Genomic DNA, 25396 nt, shown 5'->3' on the forward strand with positions numbered 1-25396 from the left:
CGGACACTTCTTAAAGGAGAAACGTGCGCCTCATGCACACTACCGAAAGCTTCGTGCCCATCCGCGTAGATCAATTCATAGTCCTGCAGAGATTGAGCTATCAGTGTAATCTCAACTAAAGATTAAAGTGTTAGGTAAGAAACGGTTATCTGTATATAATGGAATGCAAATTTATATTTAATGATTTTTCAGCTCGATCAATGTAAACATCACACAATCTCAGCGTGCTTGGTTCTTATTGTTTCATTCAATTAGGCCGCATTTTTTGTCCAATTTACCGACTGTTAAATCCATTTTATAATTTATTTTCGTTCGTTTTTTCAGCACACTGCAAGCACATACATTTTGGTTTATGTAGTTTCTGTAAGTTTTTTGATCGCTTGTGTTTGAACTAATTACGTTCTTACGGTCTTTGTTGTGTAAACGGTTGCATAGCTTGCAGCGCACGATTCATTGAACATTTACACATTTTGCGCATGTCCTCTCTTGTAGGTGTACGTGTGTGTGCCGTCAGTTTCTTTCGTGTGTGTGGTCTTAAAACAACTGTAAACATGCCCAAAAGAGCCAAGAAGAACGAGGAAGCTGTGGATGGGGAGACTGGCAATGGAACTGGTACAGTGTTTTAAAACCTATATAAGAAAAAGAGCTGTCATCCTCACAGATTACATCAGATAACATTAACCTTTCTGTCACAGCACCTGCAAAGAAAGAGAAAAAAGGGAAAGAGCCAGAGGCACCGATTCTGTATGAAGATCCTCCAGATAAGATGACCAGTAAAGATGACCGTGCAGCCAACATGAAAATCACCTCCTGGAATGTCGATGGTCTGCGGGCATGGGTCAAAAAAAACGGCCTTGATGTAAGAGATCACATGCATTCATGCACTCAAAATTTAAAGGAACACTCCACTTTTTTTGGAAATAGGCTAATTTTCCAACTCCCCTAGAGTTAAACAGTTGAGTTTTACCGTTTTCGAATCCATTCAGCCGATCTCCAGGTCTGGCGGTAGCACTTTTAGCATAGCTCAGCATTGATCATTGAATCTGATTGGACCGTTAGCATCTCTCTCAAAAAAATGACCAAAGAGTATTTTTGCTATTTAAACCTTGTCAAATAATCAAGCAACTTTGCTGTACCATGGGTGCAGCAGGCGCAGTGATATTAACTGCAATTACACAAACTTAGTGCCAGTCACGTTGGAAGTTACCTAGCTGGGGACTATTTTCAGGCGCTGGACTTCCATCATGTGTACAGCTCCATCATGTGTATCATAACCTCTACAAATGATTCAGAATGCTGCAGCTCGTCTTGTCTTCAACGAGCCCAAAAGGGCCCATGCCACACCTCTCTTCATCTTTCTGCACTGGCTACCACTCGCTGCTCGCATAAAGTTCAAGGCATTGGCGCTTGCTTACAGATCTACCACAGGCTCAGCTCTGTTTCAGGCAGTTCAGAATTGGTTCTTTCTTTTGGGAGACAATAACTCCATTTATCTGCACTTTGATCTTTGAAACTTTGCTGTGCTTTTATGTTCGTAATAGGGCTGCACAATTAATCGCACTGAAACCGCACGCGATTTGGCAAAGGCTGCGATTATTTTATGCACAGCTTGTCAGTGCAGTGCGGCTTATCGGTAGTAAATGCTCCATCTGAACACCAGAGGGTGCTCTTGTGCAGACATGCCAAATATGCCCCACCACAGAAGTAGATAACGCCCGTCATTCCAGGGCTGCGTTCCAGTCCAAAATTGACATGCCCTTCACTCGCTAACTTCCCTCCGTCTCGTTCACTCGGATGTGTTGTGCGTCATTGCTTACGTTGCACGAGTGCCCACTTCTAGCGGAAACTGCAATGGGCTGAACTGGAACGTCCTAAGCCCTTGATCACTTGGAATCAGCTATGGAGTTGATTTATTATTTACAATTTTTTCCCTTTAAGAATTTGTTTAATGCAGCATCCAAATGTATATAGGTGTGTTTGGGTTGTTTTATATAAAAAAAAATCTAATTAATGTATCATAGAGTTGTTTGTGGTGATGGTGATTAGATGAGATCTGCAGTGACGTCACAATCGTGTTGCATTGTGGTATATGGAACTGCCTGAAGTGTACATATGAAGTAGACTCGCTCCCTCGGTCAAAATCGAGGGAACGAGGGTCTGTCGATATAAACTTCCCTCGAACGCACTTCAAATGGCGGCAGGGGTTCCCCCGAGGGGGAGTGCTTAGGGAAGTTTGCAAGTGCGTGACTAAAAGTGGACTGGAACGCAGTACAGGAATTCCCTATCGCTGTAGCTAAATAAACAGGAGATTGAAATGCTTTGATTAAAGGTGCTCTAAGCGATGTCGGGTGACATCACTTCTTGTTGACGTTTAAAGTATTGTCAAACAAAACGAAGGCTAGCTAGACCCTCCCTCCTCCTCATCCGTGCACTAACCCCCCAAACCCCACCCCCAAACCCTTCTTATCGATTATTGGCTGAAACAGTTTGTTATGTTTCGTGGTGCGGGTAAGCCCAGTTTGTTTTTGTTGCCGTTTGTGGAGCCTGGGGTGTCTGGAGAGAAAGCGTTTTTTACAGTGTGTTCAGGGGACAGTCAGCTAGTGGATAGTGAGGAGATATTTGTTGTATGTCACCAAAAATGTTTTGGCCTAAAAAACGGGTGTCATCGCTTGTAGCACCTTTAAACATGACCAGTAAACACACAACTGCCTTATTCTGTGTAAGAAGCCACATCATCTCACAGAAGGATGCTCAACTGTCGTTATGAAGTGAGTTTGGAGTAAAAGCATGTTATTAAATGTTTTCTTTTGTTGTGCAAGAGGTTTTTAAATGCTTCTCATGTTTTTGTTTTTTCAAATTCACGTTATAAGTGATTCAAATTCACAGTGCTTTCAGCGTTTACAGAGCCGTACATCAATGACAAGCTGCGCATACAAAATAATCGCAGCCTTTGCGATTTCAAAATTGCGATAAGCCATCTCAGTTTAAGAGCGATTACTGACCATCCATTTTGAGCGAAATTGCGATTAATTGTTTGCAAACTAGGGCTGCACAGCTTTATATCAGACTACATGATAGGTAATATCCGAAAAAGTGTAAAAGGGACACTTTTAAAACAATTGTTGTGTTTTACATGTTTATTATGGTCCTTGAACTCTCTAACCCATCTCTGTCTCTTTATTTAGCATTTGTGTTAGTCTATCTATTTCAGATTACTAGGAATATGGACCATTTTCCACTCCTTTGTTGTTGTCTGCTTACAGTGGGTACGTAAGGAGGACCCAGACGTGCTGTGTCTGCAGGAAACCAAGTGCGCTGAGAAAGCCCTGCCGTCTGATATTACTGAAATGCCCGAGTATCCACACAAGTATTGGGCTGGATCAGAGGATAAAGAGGGTTACAGCGGAGTGGCCATGCTCTGCAAGGCCGAACCCCTCAGTGTCACCTATGGTATTGGTAAGTGTTACAAGGGATGCTATTCTTGTAAAAAAAAATATTAGTATTCTTTTTTTAGTAGTATTAAAGGGATAGTTCATCCAAAAATGAAAATTCTCAAAAATGTAAAGCCATTTCAAACCTGTATGTATTTATTTTTTCTGGGTAACATAAAATTATATTTTTAATATATTATGAGGAAAAAATACAATGGAACTCAATGGGAACTGAAACTGTTTGGTTATCAATTTAAAAAAAAGGGTCTTATTTTTTGTTCAGCAGAAGAAAGAAATGCATACAGGTTTGGAGGGGGAATAAATGATCACAGAGTTGTAATTTTTGATTATCCCTTTAAAGCTGCAGTTCGTATCTTGGTGCTCTAGTGGTTAATAAACAGAACTGCATGCGTCTTGCGGAAGAACATTGTAGCCGGAGCTACTTTTTATGTCTATGACGAGTCATGCAGGTGCTGGGCTACTCCGCAGTGGTACAAATAGTCCCAATATAAACACTTATTATAGGTGTACTATAATGATTCAGGATAAGATAAAAAACACAGTTTGGAAAATGGATTCATCATGTACTTGCTTATTATATTTTATTTTTTACATTTTGAACACAAAAAAAGTTACGGTGTGCATCTTTAAATACTAGTTAATTTGTAGTACAATAATTTATTCTTTATTAGTCCAATTCTTATAATTTTAATAATATTGTTATATTGTCAGATTGGATTGGAGAGAAACTGGTTTTACTTTTTTGTCCAGAGCTGATCACATGCCTGGTAACCCACATTTGTCTTTATGCTGTGTGATTTAAAACCATTTTTAAAAATTATTATTATTCATCAGTTGCTATTCTTTTCATGGAAAAACTATAAAAGTGTTATAAAACTATTTAATGTTAAATATCATACATTTTTTTACACTCTTTGGTTTCCAGTTTTCTGTAAGCTTAATATCTCTTTCTGCTTGATTGAAATTAGGTAAAGAGGAACATGATAAAGAGGGTCGAGTTATCACTGCTGAGTTTCCATCTTTCTTCCTGGTCACGGCATATGTGCCCAATGCCAGCCGTGGTTTGGTGCGTCTGGACTACCGCAAGACCTGGGACGTGGATTTCCGGGCCTACCTGAGCAGCTTGGACCAGCGCAAGCCCCTGGTGCTGTGTGGCGATCTGAATGTGGCCCATCAAGAGATCGATCTTAAAAACCCCAAGGGTAACCGCAAGAATGCAGGCTTCACCCCCGAGGAGCGTGAGGGCTTCACTCAGCTTCTTGAGGCTGGTTTCACCGACAGTTTCCGGGAACTCTATCCGGAGCAAGCCAATGCCTACACCTTCTGGACCTACATGATGAACTGTCGAGCCAAAAACGTCGGCTGGCGTTTGGACTACTTTGTGCTGTCGGCCGCATTGCTCCCGGGTCTATGTGACAGCAAGATCCGAAACACGGCCATGGGAAGTGACCACTGTCCTATTACCCTGTATTTGGCTGTGTAGGTGAGGTTTCTCAGGGCCACAACCATTCAGTTCCATAAAGAGAGTTAACATTTTAGTGCTTCATGCATATACACAGAAGGGTCTAGTCAGTCCTATTAGTCCTAGATTAACGTTTTCTTTCTAAATGCCAAATACATGTCCAAATATAGGAATATGTGTGATGCAGACATATATTAAAGAAGTCATGGTTGGTTAATCAAATGGTCTTGTAGTTTTGCAGCTTTGGTTCAATATGCTGTTATTGCACTCTTGAAATTGATCTCTCTTCAAAAGATTGATAGATTGTTTTGACACTAAAATGTTTTAGAAAAATTAATGACAACACCCTGCCAAACTACTGTAATAAACATCGTCTCAGTGCTGTGATTATAACAAAATGTTTTGAAGCTTGTAAAATACCTTGACCTACAACGATGTATGATGTGATATGGTGTTTTTTGGATTTTGTCTTTGGTGCTATTTTAACCTTTGGATTTTACAAGACTCCCAATTTAGAGAAGTTAGTTGAAGTTAAATCTTACATATATCACAAAGATTTGAAATAAAGTAGTTTATTAAAAAAAAGAATAAGTCTCTTCTTTTTTGTTAAACAGTATAATTCTAATTAAAGTCATTAACAAACATTGGTGTTAATATATAATGCGCAGTATTTAAAAATTACATTAAAGTTATATTTTCTTTTAAAACAAATAGGGATCTACGTCTACAAAACTCAACATTTATATTGTTGTCCAATCTTAATAAGGGCCATAATGGTAGATAAGATAATTATATACTTCAGCAACAGAGGGATTTAAATAGCAGACTGATGAATTATAAATGGTTTCCTGTAGCTCAAACAGTAGAGCGTTGTGGTTGGATTCATGGGTCCGATTCCCAGCGAAAGCAAGAACTGATAAGAAGGTAAATGTGTACCTTGAAATGCAATGCAAGTCGCTTTGGATAAAAGCGTCTGCTAAATGTAAATGTGAATTATGACTCATGAACGTCAAATACGTAACGTGACGTTCGCCAATGGCAGGTGTTGACGTGTGGCTTATGAATATTAAGAACACGTTCTCGAAACTCCAGGAAGGTTACCCAAAGCGACGTTAGTATGATAAAATTAAGTATTCATGAGCTAAATCCACAGCCACATCCTTCATAATAAAAGCCCCTCAGTTTTTCCATTTTTAAATATGAACATAAATCCAGAATTTTTCTTAACTCCTTGTTCCAGACCAGTCTAGATGAAACCATACCCACAATAAAAAGCATACAAAACAATCGCGAGTCGAAAGAATGGTTTGGAAGCAGGGTTTGTGAGATGGCCTGCGCAAAACTAGCATAATGTGGTTTTGCACCGCCAGAGGGAGAACTCGAACTACACTGTAGACCAGACCAAAGCGGATTAGACCGGAATCTGTGTCGTTTAGTCCAGTGTTTTGAAACGAACGAAATGGTCAGGTGGAAAGCCCATCGAAATTAAAAAGTATTCCGTTTTATGGCGGCTTTCTTCTAAATTATGTTACACTGCTTTTTCAAATATTAAATTGCGAGATTCTTTAAAGTTAATTGAAGTTGTAAACAATGGAAGCTCTGTGGACAAAAATCGAAGGTGAGTAGTTTCTTATCCTTTGTCTTATTGTGATAGATTATAATTATTTATTTAAAATGTCAATGCAATTAGAAGATAGGCTCATTTAAATCCAGACTATAAAGTCAAAATGGGTTCCTAATGGTCTTTTTTTATATATTTTTTATCAGACCCTCTTTCATTGATTAGCTTCATGGTTCCACCCTTGAGGTTACTGTCTGCAGCCATGTGGCAGGTGACAGAACAGAGACAGGTGAAGCACTATAGGATGCTGGAGGAGTTTGTAATCATGGTGACAGAGACTGTGCCAGAGCTTCTAAATGACCATCAAAGAGCTCAGCTTATACTTGGCTTAAGAGCAAGGGTACGAAATGTCACTGTACACAAAAACAGATAACATTTAGGATCCACCATTTAAAAGATGAATGGCTTTTCAGTTTCTAAAGAGGACAGTGGTTCCAGTATTGTATCTGTTATTTTGCACAGCGTCTTCTGGAGCTGTGTCGGGGTCAACATCAGGTCGACCTGGAAGAAATTCAGCTTCACATAGATCGAATCTGTGCTCCTTGTGTCAACAGGGATGAGGTGAGTGAGGTCAAATCATCCACATCTGGAGATTGTTGACAACGCATGTTGTCTGCTTAAAACATCAAGTTTCTGCTTAGATTAAAATTCAAGCGTATTTCTGCAGGTTGTTGATGAAGACATGGAGGAATCTGAGGCTTGCTTCTTGGACCTCATTCGGACCCTTATCAGCAACCCCAAAGAGAGAGAGCATTTCTTCCAGGTTACAAACACATAAACATTGTCACACAACTCTATTGGCTTTTGCTGTTTTCTTCCTGTGCCATGAAATAATTTTTTCCCTACCCATTCTAATTAATAGAACATTTTCCCAGATGAATACGGACCCAAGTTTGACAAAACTCTACAGGAGCTTATGGAAGACTTCCTCCTAAAGCTGGACCGGATGATTTCAGTGCCAGACCTTTCCCAGGTACATCAAGAAACATCAGTAAAGAACACTTACTGTGTTATTTCTCTTACCGTTGCGTTGGTTTGATTTTGTTCCTCAGACAGTCTCTTGGCTCAGGGTCTGTCCGTCTCTTCTGGAGGAATGCATTCAATCAGTTTCAGTCCCGAAGCAATTGAAGACCCTGCTTGAGCGCCACAGAGCTAATGGAAATCTTCAGGACAATGGTAAAAGTTTTTATGTTAAACAGTGCCATATCTATGTGAAAGATTATATCAGATGCATTTGCATTATGTGAAAACAAGAAACAACTTTGACGGTATCAGTCATTTGCATCTGTGTTTGCAGTTGTAAATCAATGGTGACAGTAACTAAACTTTAAAAATGCAATCAAAAATGCAACAAAGCACTTAATTTGAACATTTATGTATTCTGCCCTACTACTTTCAATTAATTACTCTCCCTAGAAGCATTTTTGTTCAGCTTTCTTACTTATGTATCATGTCCATCCGACTTTTTAATTTAAGGTTTAACTTGTCTCTTTGTTGCAGGTCATAACCGCTTTACATTTTCATCGCAATCTCTCCCTCCGCTGGTTCGAGTCGTCATATCCAGCGATCACACAGAATCTGGCGACCCGTCTGAATCCGGAGCCGATTTAGATGGTCAAGACAAAGATGATTGCCACACTGATCTGGATACGCCAAGCTGCAAGTCGAAAAAGAGAAAATTCAAAATAGATACAGTGGAGAGAGAAGATGAAGATGATGATGATGATGATCAAAACTTGCCAATCATGGGTGCCCTATCTAGAGAAAAGAGGAACAGTTATGATGACAGCTCTATTGGTGAAGAGCTGAATCAGACACACACCAAAAAAACCTCGAAAAAATCCTCTAAAAGGAAAAGAGACGACAGTGCAGAAGTGTCCAGAGAGTTCACATTTATCAATCATTTGGGGGCATACACAGGTCAGTTCATTTTAAAGAGGACCTGTTATGCTTTTTTATGCTTTCAATTTTCTTTAGTGTGTATTGTTGCTGTTTGAGCATGAAAAATGTCTGCAAAGTTACAAATTCACTCCAAAGGGAGTTCTTCTCAGTGCACACTGATGCTGAACTGAAACTCAAGTCTTTGTAAAAGGGCATAATAGTACCTCTTTGAATTTATATATTTTTTATATATATAATTATTATATATTTAAATAGTTCCTCTGTTTTCATTTATTAGTGGTGCATGCTAAGGCTTCATGCAAAGTATTACACTTTAGCTTCTACCCACAACACCTTAACGTCATGAAGATGACTTTAGCTTGTGCAAGCACTGAGTAAAATCTAGTTTATTAATGATAATATGAGCAACTGAGCTGATTTACATGCTTTTCTGCTTTATTTACCCAGAAGAGTCTTCCTACCAGACCTCTGATGCTTCAAAAGTTCCTTGGTCAGAGGAAGAAACGTTCTGCCTCATTGACATATGGGGGAAGGACAGCGTCCAGCGGAGTCTAAAAGACTGTGCCCGCAACCGACACATTTTTAACCTCATCTCTAAGAAGATGTTCGAGAGAGGGTTTACCAGAACAGCAGAGCAGTGTCACACCAGGATAAAACGCTTAAAAATGAGCTTTCGACAATGCCATGAAAACATGTGAGTTAATCAGGTTTTGTTTTAGTTTTGTTATAGTTTATTAATGTAACTAGCTTTTATTTTTGATATTTTTTTGTTTTCATCTTAATTGTACTTAATTTTTAGGTTGTATTTATTTATAGTAAATAATGTTTGTGCTTATACTGAAACTTTCAGTTTATTGTGAAGGTAACATTTCTAATTTTCCTTTAGTTTAACTACTTAGTTTAAGTAGTTTTAAGTATTTTAAATATTTTATATTAAAATAAATGTTTTTAATAGTTTTATTTAATGATAAAAACCCTGATTTGAAGTCGACATTGACTCTGTTTACTACCTTAATGAATGTTTTGTTGTTATTATTGTGAATGTTATTTAATGCTGATTTTAATTTTATTTTAGGGCCATCCATTTTGCAACAAATAATTTTGTATATAGTTAAAAAATGTAACAATTTTTTTTTTTTACATTAGACATGACATTCACTACACTTTAAAATGTTGGAGTCCGTCAGATTATATATATATATATATATATATATATATATATATATATATATATATATATATATATATATATATACACACACATATATATATATATATATTTTATTTTTATTTTTAAATAAGTTAATTATTTTATCTTTCAGTAAAGAAACATTTCATAATGTTACAAAAATTCAATTTCAAAGAGTTTTAGTTTTTTTTTTTACTTTTTATTAATCAACAGATCCTGAAAAACTATATAGCACTGTTTCCATAAAAATATGATATGAAGCCACAACTGTTTTTAACATTGATCATAAGAAATGTTTCTTAAACAACAAATGAGCATATTAGAATGTTTTTCTGAAGGATCATGTGACACTGAAGACTGGAGTAATGTTGCTGAAAATTCAGCTTTGTATCACAGGAATCAAGTACATTCTAAAATACATTCAAATAGAAAGCATTTCTTTTAAATTGTAACGGTATTTCACAATATTACAATTTTTACTGTATTTTTGATCAAATAAATGCAACCCTACCAGCCCCAAACTTTAAACAGTAGTGTACCTGTATATAATCTTTGAAATGTAAGAAACCTTTAAAACTGAATTCAGATTTTTTTCTTTGATTATAACTGAACTGAATCTGTGTTTGTTTGGCAGTGTGAGAGGAGAAAGACCGGAATGGAAGTTCTATGATGTTATGGAAAAAATTCTCTGCCTTAAAGACTCAGAACAGGAAGAAAGTATTAATGATGTCACCATTCCTGAAGAATCCTCAGGACAGCAGGCAGAAGACGACACTGATTGGGATGTTCTTGGTCATGTCGGACTAGAGGGTACTCAAATGTTCTTCACATAATGTATTAACTATATTAGACTTGCTGTATTATTGACTTACACCCTCTTACAAGTTTTACTTACACCCTCTCAAGGCACCAGAAATATCCCATGGACAGACCTGGAGACACAAACCCTCATCAGGATCTGGGGAGAAGACAAAACCCAGCGGGAGCTGCGAGGGGTTCTCCAGAACGGACACATCTTTGCCATGATCTCCAAAAAGATGGCCGCTCACGGTTACGTCCGAACAGCAGAGCAATGTCAGAGTAGAGTGAAAAGACTGAAGCTGTGCTTCAAACAGGCTCATGAGAGTAAACAGTGAGTGCTTTAGCATCTTCGACATCATTGTTAAAGGGATACTACACCCCGAAATTAAAATTATTTCATTAATTACTTAGCCTCAAGTCTTTCTAAACCCATTAAACTATATATGAGTCTATAAAATGAGTCTATAAAATCCTTAATTCAATCTGTTCATCATATAAAGCGATCGAGTCTCATCAGAACATTTGGACTAAACCACTCAATTCAAATGGATTCGTTTTACGATCTCTTTATAAGTGTCAGTTGCGTAGCTATCAATGGGGGGACAGAAAGCTCTCAGATTTCATCAAAAATGGGTTTGGAATGACATGAGGGTGAGTAATTAATGACAGTAACCCTTTAACAAATTCCTGATAGAGGAAAAGCAAAATTCATCTGACAAGAGAATCTTGTGAATATAATTTAATTTACAGAGCACTGTTTTATTATTTTAAATTACTGAAAGTGCTGTTCTTTAAATCTTTTTGCAGCACTGAGGGCAAAGAGCAATTTGAATTTAAATTCTATAAACAGATGGAGAGAATTATGGCTAATGAAGAGTCATGCTCATCACAGATCAAAAAGGAGGAGTCTACGGACATCGAATACCAGGTGTACAAATACCAGGAAATAGGTATCTGTTCGTTCCTGTTACTCTCCTGAAGACTATTGTTTTGTAATACACTGCTGTTTGTGTACTGTTAATGTTTGAGGTCAGTAAGATTTTTTTTTTTAAAGAGTTTTTTTTTTAACAAGGACACATTAAATCAAATTGTATATTTTTTATGTTACAAAAGATTTCTATTACAAATAAATGCTGTTGTTTTGATCTGTTCATCAAAGAGTACTGAATAAATGTATCACGGCAACTTTCCACAAAAATATTGATCAGAACAACTTTTGAATTTTAATAGTAATCATTAGAATGATTTCTGAAGGATCATTGACACTGAAGACGGCAGAAATTGCTGCTGAATATTCAGCTTTGCCATCACAGAAATAAATTACATTTTAAAATATAATCAAAAAGAAAACAGTTATTTTAAATTGTAATAATATTTCACAATTTTACTGTATTTTTTATCAATTAAATGCAGCCTTGGTGAGCATAAGACACTTTTCCCATAAACATTAAAAAATCTTATGGACCCTAAACGTTTGAGTGGTATTGTACTTATGTTCAACACAAAGAAGACATGCTGCTTGATTTGATGATCTAGCCATTTCAGTTTGCATGGATGGGGATTTATACATTTTTTAAGCATAATATAATTGTCCAAAAATGTCTAATACATGTGTGTCATGTCCTCCTATGATCACCCAACACAGAAACAACAATGAACTGCATGGATGATAGAAAGAAGGTCGCCTGGTCCGATGCAGAGACGCTGATTCTCCTCCAGTTATGGGGTAATGAACAGGTCCAGCAGAACCTTCAGCGTTGCCCTCACAACGGCCCCATCTACTCAGAGATCTCTGAGAAGCTGAACGCTCACGGATACCTGCGCTCCGCTGAGCAGTGCCATACCAGAATCAAACGACTCAAAATCAGCTACAGGCAGTGCAGGGACAGCATCAGGTCAATGGCCGACCGTATTTATGTTATGCAGCACCAAATAAGAGAGCAATCACATTATTTGTGAATATGGCCTGAGCACTAAATGTAATTTTTAATGGAATGTGCAAATAATTTCAGTGTGTGTTTTTTTTCTGTGCAGTTCACCTGAAGCTGAACGTGTAGAATTTAAGTTTTATGACCTGATGGAAGATATTTTTCGAAAGAATGCTTCATCCAAAGTGTCAGGAAATAATGAACCCAACAATGACATGAAATCAGGTACTTTTATTAAGGGGGACCTATTATGCTTTTTTACATGTTCAACTCTCTTTAGTGTGTAATGTTGCTGTTCCAGCATGGAAAAGGTCTGCAAAGTTACAAAGCGAATAGTCACTCCAATGGCTATATCTCCTCTCTATATCAGTGCGCACTGTTTCCGAACTCCCTGAAGTGCCTCGATTGTAGTCTGAGTTTTCTTCCAGGAACAAACATGTCACAATATTCCTCATTTAAATAATTACCGCCCAAGGCATACGCAGAAAAAAGGGGCTGTGCCTGGTTGAGTTAGTTAGTAGCGAATTGAAACTTGCGGTTATGGTAAGTGGCGATTGGAAGCGATTGACCAATTATAACACACTGGTCCAGCTGACCAATCAGAGCACACCGCGCTTTTGAGAAGAAGGGTCTTCATAGATACAGGAACTAAACAGAGCGTTACTGACAGACTGGGAAGAGAGGTGCTGCAACAATGTCAAATATGGGGAAAATAATGTTTTTTTTTTAACATTCAAGCTTGAAATCCTATTTTAGTTGAACCCAAAAACAAAATCAAGACTTGGCGTAAAAGGGCATAATAGGACCCCTGTAAACGTCTATGTGCCAGATATGAAATGTGTATTATTTTATTTCTTGATAAGTGAATTTGATATGTGTAATTTTATAATATAGTACATAGAATTAAGGGTTATATTACGGTATATTTGTTTTTGCTAGAAACCCCAAAATGATTTTGTATAATACCTAATACCCGTTTCTAATAATCCAGTTGAAAATAACATGTTTCCTTCTGTCAGAGACCTGCAGCAGGGTGGACCAGACAGCATTCTGGTCAGACTCTGAAACTGTAGCTCTAATAGACATTTGGGCGGAAGATGAGGTGCAGGAAACCCTGAGAGGGTCCGTCCATAACGGCCACGTGTTTCCTGTTATAGCAGAGAAACTGAACAGTCAGGGATTCTTCAAAACACCAGAGCAATGCAGATGGAAGATCAAGAACCTGACAAAGAATTTCCGACAGTGTTACGACAGGAAAAGGTGAGTTTGGCTTTATTTTTGCTTGTTGACTTTGAAAATAAAATGGATGAAAAGTTGAAGTGTTTTTTTTTTTAATCTGAGTTTTAATAATGCCCTCCATATTGTTCTCATCTAGATGTGGCATAGAGAATATAGATTGTAAATACTATGATAAACTGGAGCAGGTTCTTGGTGATGAGGCCTTTTCCATGGATGTCTTTGATGAACATGATCAGGATGCAGGTTTGTGACTTTGAAGGTTGTGTGTTCTTTCGTTCACTCATTCACTCATGTTTTGGGTGAATCTCAAAGGTCACATTTCACTCCCGCAAAAAATTATGAATTCTGTTTTATATTTATGAAAATTCAAGTTTTTACATTTTTTTTACCTCGGATGTATTTAAACCAGTTATAGGAGACTCCAAAACAAAATAAGTAACCTTCAAAATAGCGCAATAGGTTATAATTTATTTCTGCATTTACGCTATGAATAGAATGAGGGATTTTTTTTCATTACGGTAATGGGAATTGTACTTAACTATCTTGAAAATACTGTCACAATGAAAAATGTTTAATAGGCTTATTTTTCTTTAAGCAAAATGTTATTTCTTATCTCTCTCTTTTGTTTCTCTTTTAACCTAAACTCTTTATCTACTCGTTCTCTCTCAGAATACCAGCAGGCAGCCATGGTAGCCGTATCTGAATCAGGCAGGAAGATGACCTGGTCCGACCGGGAGACGCAGGCCCTGCTGGATATCTGGGGTGATGACCGTGTGCAGCACAGCCTCATGTCCTGCCCGAAAAACAGGCACATATACAGATATATTTCAAAGAGAATGATGGCACTGGGTTTCAACAGAACAGGTGTCCAATGCCACTCGCGTGTAAAAAGACTCAAGTCCCAGTTTTACTACGATGGGTGAGTGAGTTGAAGTCTATGACTTGTTCTTAAAGGTTATGTTCAGAATTCAATAGTTGTGTATTGTTTACTGCACAGCATAAATGCATAGTGTGTGCTACTTTGAACAAAGAGGTATACTATTTTCAATACTGTTTCTACTTTTTAATGTGTTTTTCAGCAGGGAGGAGTGTAAATTCTATGATCAACTGGAGCAGATTATTTTAAAGGACAGAACATCTGATGACCAGGACATCAGTGAGCTGGAATCCATAACTGATTCTGATTCAGGTATCAGTCTGAAAATTGGTCATGCAAATTTTTTTTTTTTTTTAAATCTAATAAATCTAAATATAGGCCTTGTCTACTTTAATCTAGATACATTGGAAAACTTTTAGTTTCGAAATGCTTTGTCCACACTGGTGTTTTCCAAAAGTTTATTGTCCAAACTGAAACGTTGGAAAAGGCTTAAAGGATATGTCAGAATTTTCATGTATTAATCACTATTTTTTTATTGCTAATGTGTGAATAGCTTATAACGAAACTTAAAAAACGAGACCTTTCCTGACTTCCTAGGATGTCTATGAAAGCATGTATACAGATTTTTTTTTAAGTGAAGGACTTTATGTGATGTGAAATTTTCTGTCATCTTTGCAGGAATGTAATATGAAGATTGTACAAATTAATTATTTCCCCACCAGCATTTTTGAAAAAAGTTGCCAGCCACCGGCAGCATTTATTTAAATAATTTTTTCAAAATGTTCATGGCCCCCAGAATATTTCGTTTTATGAAAATCTAAACATGCAATATATCAAAAGAAAGAACAGAGCCTATTTACAGTGTGTAAAATGTTATTCTAGCTTCATACATTCTAGCTTTTTTTATCCACACTAGAATGTGGGTAAGTTTCATAAAAAAAGCAACATTTTGAGCAAAAAGCTGAGAAAAACACATTTTTGCCAAAGACTACGTCCGGCTCAGATTCATGATCAGATGATCAAAACATAAATTGGGTAGATCTCATATATAAACACCCCCAAAGCTTGCACAGTCCTATAACACTTCCTGGATCGACATTTCATTCTGTAACTTAGGCAGTTTTAATTTATATGCCGTATTATATGCGCATATAAACATGAGTTTAATGTTGATGATAGCATTATTTTACATATACATTTGCTTACATATGCTATAGTTTGTATCTGCTTCTTCTTCACGTGTCATTTGATATGGAGATTTCGCGTCCCCTTCCATGTACAGTGAAAATAATGAAACTTTTGAATTTCGTCAATGGTGGGGAAACGTTGTCTCACAAATTACAGAAATTTCCGCCAATGGTGGGAAAAGAGTTAAAATTTATTTTTAGCACATAGCAGGCACATACTAGTATAAACGTGTCATCGTACCTCCATTTTCACAGTCAACACTACAACACAGAAAAGTAATTTTGAAATGTATCCACTTTGGAGAGGATCTTTAAAATGCCTTGGCCACAATCTCAGCGTGGATGGAAGGTACAAGATTCATTTTCAAATGTATCCAGATTAATGTAAATGTAGCCATAGTCTCCCTTTCTAACTGGGATCTCTAGATAAGTTCTTCATGATATCAAAAAGTTTGAATATAATTTGTGAAGATATGCAGGTGATGCATGTGACCTGTGAAATGTGTTTGCGTGTCCAGATTCTTTAGCTCTCTCCAAACCTCCGACTGTGGAAGGGCCGAAGCTGGCATGGGGTGACAGTGAGACACACACACTTATATCCATCTGGGGGAGCGACCCTATCCAGGAGAGGCTGAAAGGTTGCGTCAAACGCAAACCTGTCTTCCAGCAGATCGCACTGGTCATGGCTGAGAAGGGCTACAGCAGGACAGACGAACAGTGTCGCTCCAGGATCAAAAGACTGAAGGCCAGTTACCGCCAGTGTCTTGATAATTACAGGTAGATACAACAACTTTGACCTCAAAAATGGAATATTAAAATATACTAATTAAATGTAAGAATTACGTATATATTTTTTTAAAATTTCCTAAACCCATAGAAATGAAGGGGAGCAGGTGGAGTGGAAGTTCTTCAAGCAGCTAAATAAAATATTTGAGAAGTACCCTCTAGATGAGACTGAAACCACCACTGCTCAGGAGCCAGAGACAGTTGGGAGAAAAAACCCTAGCAGGTCTGCAAAAGCACAGAGCTCAGGTGATTCTGAACTGCAAAAATGTTGTCCTGATTTGATCCTAAAGTAAAAATAATGTGCACACAATTTAGAGGCATCAAACTACAACAAACATTGAAAATGTACATACTTAACATTTATTGTCAAGTGTTTATGCAAAAAAATTTTTTTTACCAGGAAATATACACTACCATTTAAGTTTTGGGTCTGAACGATTCTCTTTGAAAGAAATGAATAGTCTTATTCAACAATGACACATTCAATTAATAAAAAATTACAGTATAGACAATGATTTCTATTTTAAACAAATGCTGTTCTTTTGAATTTTCTGCTCATCAAAGAATCCTGGAAAAATATTATCCCAGTTTTCACAAAAATAGCAGCACAACTGTTTTCAACATTGATAATAATCAGCATATTACAATGATTTCTAGAGGATCATGTGACACTGAAGCTCTGTATCACAGGAATAAATTACATTGAAAAATATTTTCAAATAATAGAAAACATGTATTTCACATTTTAATATTTCACAACTATTTCTAAGTTTTTAGAATATTTTTCATGAAAGAAAATGCTAATTTCAGACTTATTTAAAAACTTTGAACGGTAGTGTATGTTTGAGAAAAACACATTTTACTTGTTGGTGATCAACCATATTTTGTTACTGCACTTTCTGTCTGACTACGCTACACTTGTGCCCCTGAATTACCTCTGGAGGGAGAGCAAGACTCAAATTCTCCTGTATATCTAAGTTGAGGAATATAAATCAGATCTGACATTGGTATTTTCTGTCATGTGGACTGTGGAGGATGGATTAAGGACACACACAAACCTTTAATCGTCTGAAATCCAAGCAAGAACTTCCACTATCAAGCAACAGAAAAACAGGACCTTAGATGTTCAGGTTGTCTCTGAACTCTGCATTCATATGTATGTACATCTGAAAGACATTTGCCTAATGGTGCTGTTGTCATGTTGTCTCAGTTGATCACAAGTTTTTACAGTGTAAAATCTAACACTGAAATGTAATAAGTCTCAGCTGCTTGTGAGCTTCCATAGTGTGGGACTGGGATGGCAGTATTGGATTTGCATAACAAGATGCGAACTGCATCCTGAAGCCACAGGTCTATTACTGAAAAATTAACAGTAAGTATTAACAGGAATTAGAAAACCATGTCTGAATTTATTTAAAGTATTTTAGAACATAATGGAATAACTGGATTGAATTCTTCCTGGTGCAGACTGATTTCTCATCTGAATGCATAATCTTTCCAAAGAAGAAACTTCCAGAAAATGGATTTGTATTGTATATTTGTATCATAAAAAGAAACAAATTTAAGCTACATGAAATACGAACACTGAAAAGAATTTCCATTTTGTACAAAAGTATCTGCTTTTAAATTATATTTGCTAGATTTAACAAATTTTAATATATACATTATACAAATGTAAGTTACTGTTACACAGGATAATGCCAAATGTCATTGCCTAAATCTCAATCTCCATTAACGTGTGTACCCAATGTGTATTGGCATTAGACAAATGAAAGGGTTAAATTAAAATTGTCATAATTTACTCACCCTCGTCTCATTCCAAACCTGTAATATTTTCATTCATCTTCATAACACAAATGAAGATATCTTATTCAAATCTGAGAGATTTCTGTCCTTCCGTTGACAACTACCGCTTTGACGATTCAAAAAGTTCACCAGTAAATAAAAGCCTAAATTAAATCTGTTCACCATATAAAGCAATCGAGTCTCTTCAGAAAATTTGGACTAATACGCTGGATTCATATGGATTAGTTTTATGATCACTTCATGAACTTTTTGAAGCGTTAAAGTTGTAGTTACATGGAATGTCAATTTCAAATATCTTCATTTTGTCTTTTGAAGATGAACGACAGGTGAGCCCTCAGGTGAGTAATTGATGAGAATCTTTTCTTTTTTTGTTGAACTAACCTTTAAGAGCAGAGTCAGTGAAGGAAGTCTGTGAACAAATACACATTGCATTGCTCAGTGATGGTGAAAGACTGGACAGTGTTATTGTTACAGCTCTTCCAGAAAATATTCTGGAGTGGGTTTATCCAATATGCTTCTAAATTCTCCAAGGTGGACAACCATTTAGAATTGTTTTTTGTTTGTTTGGTTTTTTTGTGTTTTAAATCCCACATTGATTCTGTTCTTAGGCATTTTACTGTGCAATAAACAGATTATTTATTTGTTTGTTTGTTGAAATGACTTGACCAGCATGATTCAGACATCACAATGGCTATGATAACAAGCCTTCTTGATTGAAGAACACAATTGTTATCAACTTAAATTTATAGAAGGCCACCAACTATGTAAAGTATGAATTTATAAAGTATTTCCATGTGCACTTTCAAATATGGGTTGCATAAACAAGCATGGTTTGGAAAACAAAACATTACCTTTTTAAAGTAATGATCAGCTGATATGAAATTAACTAGTCATTTTAAATCTGCAGATTCGCATGTTCAGTCAAGGACTTTTGGGTTCTAGTTTTACACGGCCACGGGATTGGTCGTAGTTTCTTCTGCGATTGCCTCGCTCGCTCAGGTGAATTCTCTCATGCTTCTTCAGAGGCCCAGCGAACTTAAAGCTCCTCCCGCAATGAGAGCACTGCCACGGCCGCTCACCTGTGTGGCTGAGCATGTGGTTCTTCAGGTGAGACGAGTGCTTGTAAGTCTTTCCACATCTTTCACAGGTGAATGGCCGCTCGCCCGTGTGCACACGTTCATGTCTCTTCATGTTCCCAATCTGAGAGAAGGCTTTTCCACAAATCTTGCAGCGGAACGGGCGTTCTCCGGTGTGTATGCGTAGGTGGCACCTTAGCATCTCAGGTCCCGCAAACGTCTTGTGACAAAGGGTGCACGGGATCTTGAGACGGGGTCTCTCGTGGTTGCGCTGGTGCTTCTTCAAGTCGAACATGTAGACGAAGGACTTGCCGCAGATTGAACACAAGTACTGGCGCTCTCCTGCATGATAACCTTTGTGTCTTCGGAGGAGGCTGGCATAGATGAAACTCTTCCCACACTGGTTACACTGGTATGAGCGCTCCATGGAATGGTAACGGACGTGGATGGACAGCTTAAATGCAGTCGGGAAGCTCTTTTCGCAGTGAGGACATTGGTGCAGGTTCTCTGAGGTGTGGCATTCACGGTGAATCTTCAAGTATGAGCCTTGGGAGAAGCTCTTTCCACAGATGGTACACTTGTATGGTTTTTCACCAGTGTGCACACGGATGTGCTTGATGAGGTCCGCTTTTTTGCGGAAGGTCTTGACACACTGCAAGCATTTGAAAGGTCTGGCGAGTGAATGTGTTTTGATGTGATTGGTCAGGAAGCTGAGGCACCTGAAACTTTTGCCACAGTCTGAACACTGGTACGGCCGCTCACCAGTGTGTGTGCGCATGTGATTCCTCAGCAAGCACTCAAAACGGAACTCTTTGTGACACTCGGGACACGTGTGTCTTTTCTCTTCCTGCATTGTCTGGGACTCAGAAGGAGCGACCGCTGCCTTTTTGGAAAGAGCGGCTCGGGGTGGACTGCTCTTTCTGTGAATGATGGACTTAACAGATGGTGGTCTTTCAATGACAGGAACGTAGATCGTCTCCTCCCTCACAATCTCAACAGGAGTTGGAGGCAAAACTGGTAGTGAGACACCCTTTCCAGTTAATTCTGAGATCCACTGCTCTAAGCTGACTTGCCTCACACCAGATGTTTCTACCATCTCGGATTGTTCTAGGAACTGCAGTTGAGTTGTCTCCTCTCCCTCGTTCTCAAACTCTGACACCACCACAGCAGAGCCATCGGCGGTGAGGTAGATCTGCTGGACTTCACAGATGCCTGAGTCTTTCTCTTCACAAAGTGCCTCTTCTTGTTGGAAACCATCCTCTGCTTCTTCAGTGTCAGCTATCGCTGTGAACTCCTCGCTGTCAGCTAAAGGCTCAGCTTCTTCTGTGTAACTCTGAGAGGGGCTCATTATGGCAATGGCCGCGTGATCAGATTCTGATTGGTTCTCTGTGCTTTCTGATTCAATGATAATTGTCTCTTGAGCAATTGAAGTGGGGGGTTCCTCGTCTTCAATGGTTAGGGCAGGCGAGACGGTTTCTTGTACGATTGGATGAGGCAAACAAACTACTTCAGCTGTAGAAGGGATGGACACTGTACAGACCAAAAGAAAAAAAACTCCTTGTAAAAGTATAATTTGAATATTTTCTAATAATACAGTTTAAACTAATACAACTTTGTGTTTGTGGATATATTTTGTGGATATATATAAAAACATGTTCAGGTCACAATTTAAGTTAAACATGCAGTAGGCAATGTCTGAGAAATGCTGTTGAAAGTGGATCGGACCCAGCACCACAACACACGCCAATTAGCAGTAGGGGGTGAACACACTCACGATGGGGGAGGAGAGAGAGAGCAAGAGGGAGATTTGAAGAAAGATTGTAGAAAGAGAGATGGCTGAGAGACTTAAAACAGAGAAAGGTTCAAAGGTATATCACTGGAAAAAGACAGGTTATGCTTTATGACCCGAATTCATATTAGAAAAGCTTTTCAGAGCTGGAGAGACCTGAGCGGGAAGAACTGAAACGGTTGCATTGTTTCTACTCCATTTGTGAATAACATTGGTTTCGCTATGTTTTACAGAACCAAGATATACTGTTGTTGTAATTTTGGCTATAGTAACAGGACAGTTTTGAGTGTCCTTGAAGCATTATTTTGCATCGCTTCAGCTATGATAAAGAGACATCCACTCTTGCATTGCGTGTTCGTGCATTTGAGGCGGAGCAATGAAGGGAGGGGTATGTTTGTTTCGGTTGATTGCAAATATCAACAGTGTTTCTCAGAAATCGCTTACTGCACCTTTAAAATAATAAAGTTTAATATGAATGAACTAAATCAGTGTTTAATTCAGTTATTCAATACATGCCAACAAATGTGGTACAGTAGCAACAGTAAAGCTCACTTTCAGTGATAACTCCCGGAGAGTGCTCATTGTTTTTTGCATTCAATCTTCTGGTTTTGAAGTGCTGGAGAACATCCTTAATCTCTACTGGATCTGAGAGTGGCTGCACAATCTCCTCCATCATCGAGAGGCCACCACAAAGCCGTGAGGCTGTCTGAGAAAGTCATCAGATTTCAGATCAGAATTACCTTGAATTTAACAATGTCCTGAGCACTGCTGAGAATGGGCAGAATGTTTTACCTGCTCTACTTAAATTGTAACTGGACCAACAAAAAAAAAAAAACTACATTCTATGTATAATGCATTATGCAATCTTTGAACGAGGACACACCTCTTTAAGGTTGGGTACTGGCAGCAGATCTTCCACTCGAGACAGGAACTCCCATGCAAGGCTCTGTAATACGGCATCATATCCTGAACCATATTCTACAGGGAAAACATGCTGAAGACAGAGAAACAGAGGTGAAAAATGGAAAACCAATTTTCATTCATGACTTATACATTATTTTCACGGAAAGATGAAGAGGAAAGATATTAAAGATACAGCAAAAGACTAACCTGGATGAAATTGTCTTTCTTTTCAGTGTCCTCTAAAATGCCGTGGACCATTCTAATGAATTTGTTATTGATGATTTGACTTTCCACATCTTTCCACTGCAACAAATTGAAATCAAAGAAACAAGACACTGTTTTTTTGCAACAACTTGTTGAAATAGAATTTCTGTATACGGTTAGTGCAATAATAAAATAATAATAAAAACTATTACTTTATGTGTGAGATTTCGAAGAGAATCAAGATGTGCCTGAATGACCCACAGGTCTGGCATTTTATCTTTCAGGCAAAGCTCCAAGATCACCTAAAAGAAAAAAAATCCCATGTTACATGTGCAGTATATATATATATATATATATATATATATATATATATATATCACGTGTGAATATTGCTCAAATAAGATGTACCTTTTTACGCAGGTGGAAGATGAGTTTATTAACCAGACTTCGACTCATAATGTCAGGAACGGTCTCTGTCACCAGCATCACAAATTGCTCCAGCTTCCCGTACTGTGTCACATTACGACGCTGAATCACCTGCCATAGAAACGCTGACATCAGCCGAAGAGGCGGCACAACCAGACGCAGGGCTGAAAGAGGGAGAGCTAGAGGGGGAAAGAGTAGAATAAAGATGGTGCAGATAAATATAAAGTGAGTTATATTATCGGTAAATAACAAAAAGATCTTAATATTTCTGAAAAAAAGTTGTTGTGATGTGCTGAATTTAAATTCGAATGTATAAGTTGTATGTTTCAAAGAATTATTGTTCTTGGGAAGAAGTTAACTTTAAACTTTACATGCACATTGAAAACTTTACATTTAAGAATTAAACTTAAATAAAACAACTTCAGTTTTATTTTAATGACTACATACAACTTGTAATTAATAATATAAACAAAACTATAATCAGAAAATGTATTTTAACTGTCATTATTCAGAATTGACTCCTTTTAGAAATACTGCACAACAATAATAGTTTCAATAATTGCAAATGACATAACAAATAAGAACTTTCATTTACCAGGCCCATCTTAAAAATATATACCGTTAAACAAGTGTGTTTTGAGTTGTGGTGTGTGAGTGAGTAACTTTAATATGATTGGTTGTGCTAGCTTCACTCTCTTAGCATTTAGCTCACAAGCTAAAAAATACTCACCCGCCTCGCGACTCTCTACGTTAAGGATCTCCATTATTTAAGGTTGGAATAAATCTATATTTGTATTTTAGTCAAACTTTCAACCCCTTATGTCACTGACTCAAACCATAATAGCGGGTAAACCCAAAGGTGAACGATTGTCGTGAAGTTGACCGAAGCAACGAACAACAACGCGCGAGCGGGCTACCGGAAGTAGCCGGAAGTCAGTCTTTATTCCGCGTGTTTTTTATGTTTGGAAGTGCACGACACCGCATCAGGTCTGGCGGATACAGTGTCCTACGGTTGCCTTGTTTAAAATAAAATGTGTCCATTTATCTTTGCAAGTGATTAAATGATACAAGACTTTACAGATGTTACGTAAAGCCCAGCTTTGTCCAACAAGGAAAGAACTTAAGTGTAAGTACCATCAAACAGTGTAACAGCAAATTCACAACACATTGAAGACAAAAGGACATTGGGTGCATATTTCAGATTTACTGATAAAATAACTTGATAGAATGTCAAAGGAGTTGTAAGATACAGTACCTACAGTTATAATGAAAACATATAATTGATAAAGAGTCTCCAATCAACCTCAATCTTCTATCTCTTCTCTCACATTTTCTGTTCATTCACTTTTCGGAGAGCCAATCATTGCCTTTCACTAACAAGATGTCTTTTCTGAGAAGCACGTCCATTCATAAACACATTAATTTGAGGAATAAACATAAATTCCTCCTTCTGTGGAATGATTTATGGCGTAGAGGGCTGGTGCACTAGAAAAGGGGAGTCACATTTCCTAAGCTTTTTCAAATGTCTGTTGAGCGAGATACTGCTCTATTAATATATTTTATAAATATGAATCATCACCATTAAGTGGGGATACTGAGTGTTTCCTCTGTGTGAATCTTTATGTGTGCATGCAAAAGGTCAAAGTCTAGCTGGTGTGTGACGAAGTGTGAAGGATAAACAAAAATATCAACTGTTGATTAATTTTAAAATATTTTTTGTTTACATAATCAGTCCAAGCTATATATATATATTATAGTTCTTGGAACATATAATTATGTTCTTAATTTTTAAGAATTTTTTTTAAATTATGGAATGGATCATGTAGTATTGCAATAATCTAACCTGAGTAGTGAGGCCTGTTAATTTTGTATTTAGCAGTTTTACATGGTTTGAATGAACTGGAGTAGGCTACATGGACCACATCAGTTGAAAAAGTAAAGGTATGCAAATCTTCTTTCTTATCCTTTTGCTTAAATGCTTCAATATGTTATTTAGACAAATATATAAATGATGCCTACATATCAATCATTTTATTCTTAAAATAAAACAAATGCAATTAATTTTAATTCAATTAAACTGTATTACATTTGTATGCATTACATGTATAATTATTAATGTAAGTGTATTACACATGTAAAGTGAATTATGTATTATAAATTATTTTTTGGGAGTAGATGGAAAAGCAGCCTACAAGTCAGCATATAGGGAACTATTTCAATGCTGTTCATATGTTTTTTATTTTTTTATCCCAGAGAATGTGCATATAGTCATAGGACAGCACATTTAATATTCATGACAATCAATATATAAAATGTGTCCTTGAATACACACAAACACGCATACTATAGCCTGAATTAGTAGTGCTGAATATCTATAAGATTTAATCTAAAAACTAATCAATATCAGTGGTGTAAAGACATTCGATTATTAAAGGCCTATTAAGGCCCCACATCAATCAGAACAGACATTTATGATCCTAAGCTGGGCCTCCTGCACCAGCAGAAGGAGATCAGGGTGGTGTGGGTTAACAGCATCATAGCCATATAATCACCAAACCCCCCTCCCCCCACATATTGTCAGAGACGCAGTACAGCAGACGGCCACTGCAGCAGCAAGAGAGTGTAAGAAATGTCGCAAATAAACATCGAAATACTGCAGAGAGAGGACGGAGAAGCTGCAGACGAAGATAAGCGTGCCATGCGTTCATCCAAAGACGATTTATGGTGAAATGAGGGTGTCAATAGGCG

At 37.5% G+C, this 25396-nt stretch overlaps 3 protein-coding genes across 7 annotated transcripts; 2 read left to right on the forward strand and 1 right to left on the reverse strand.

Moving 5' to 3' along the window:
• Positions 1-5: 5 nt before the first annotated feature.
• On the forward strand, positions 6-5499 carry apex1 (APEX nuclease (multifunctional DNA repair enzyme) 1). 2 transcript variants are annotated; one of them, XM_077234826.1, is made up of 6 exons: positions 59-134; positions 325-363; positions 493-612; positions 696-859; positions 3264-3456; positions 4421-5499. In XM_077234826.1, exons 3-6 carry the CDS (start codon positions 552-554, stop codon positions 4933-4935), a joined length of 933 nt encoding a protein of 310 aa, XP_077090941.1. In that variant the 5' UTR covers positions 59-134; positions 325-363; positions 493-551; the 3' UTR covers positions 4936-5499. The 2 variants fall into 2 exon arrangements, with proteins under 2 accessions (XP_077090940.1, XP_077090941.1); XM_077234825.1 differs by lacking the exon at positions 325-363 and having other exon boundaries at positions 6-134.
• A 604-nt stretch (positions 5500-6103) lies between these two features.
• On the forward strand, positions 6104-18893 carry LOC143742116 (uncharacterized). 4 transcript variants are annotated; one of them, XR_013205356.1, is made up of 20 exons: positions 6224-6532; positions 6682-6875; positions 6998-7096; positions 7203-7298; positions 7398-7508; positions 7588-7711; positions 8036-8455; positions 8885-9131; positions 10261-10436; positions 10533-10758; positions 11235-11377; positions 12073-12322; positions 12462-12580; positions 13375-13615; positions 13731-13837; positions 14264-14513; positions 14674-14783; positions 16177-16435; positions 16536-17816; positions 17912-18893. XR_013205356.1 is itself a non-coding variant. In XM_077234797.1 (19 exons), the coding sequence occupies exons 1-19, from the start codon at positions 6505-6507 to the stop codon at positions 16735-16737; spliced, it is 3402 nt and encodes a 1133-aa protein (XP_077090912.1). In that variant the 5' UTR covers positions 6104-6504; the 3' UTR covers positions 16738-18893. The 4 variants fall into 4 exon arrangements, 3 of the variants coding, with proteins under 3 accessions (XP_077090912.1, XP_077090914.1, XP_077090913.1); XM_077234797.1 differs by having other exon boundaries at positions 6104-6532; positions 16536-18893; XM_077234799.1 differs by having other exon boundaries at positions 6219-6532; positions 14677-14783; positions 16536-18893.
• LOC143742120 (uncharacterized) lies at positions 17965-23583 on the reverse strand. Its single transcript, XM_077234805.1, has 7 exons — positions 23379-23583; positions 22631-22827; positions 22435-22524; positions 22226-22321; positions 21999-22109; positions 21668-21821; positions 17965-20856 (listed from the first exon to the last, which is right to left on the reverse strand). Exons 1-7 carry the CDS (start codon positions 23410-23412, stop codon positions 19172-19174), a joined length of 2367 nt encoding a protein of 788 aa, XP_077090920.1. The 5' UTR covers positions 23413-23583; the 3' UTR covers positions 17965-19171.
• Between the last annotated feature and the right edge of the window lie 1813 nt (positions 23584-25396).

Source organism: Siphateles boraxobius, unplaced genomic scaffold (genome assembly GCF_051911475.1).
Source record: "Siphateles boraxobius isolate OS27281-9 unplaced genomic scaffold, OSU_SipBor_1 19, whole genome shotgun sequence".
In the NCBI taxonomy this organism is placed as follows: Eukaryota; Metazoa; Chordata; class Actinopteri; order Cypriniformes; family Leuciscidae; genus Siphateles; species Siphateles boraxobius.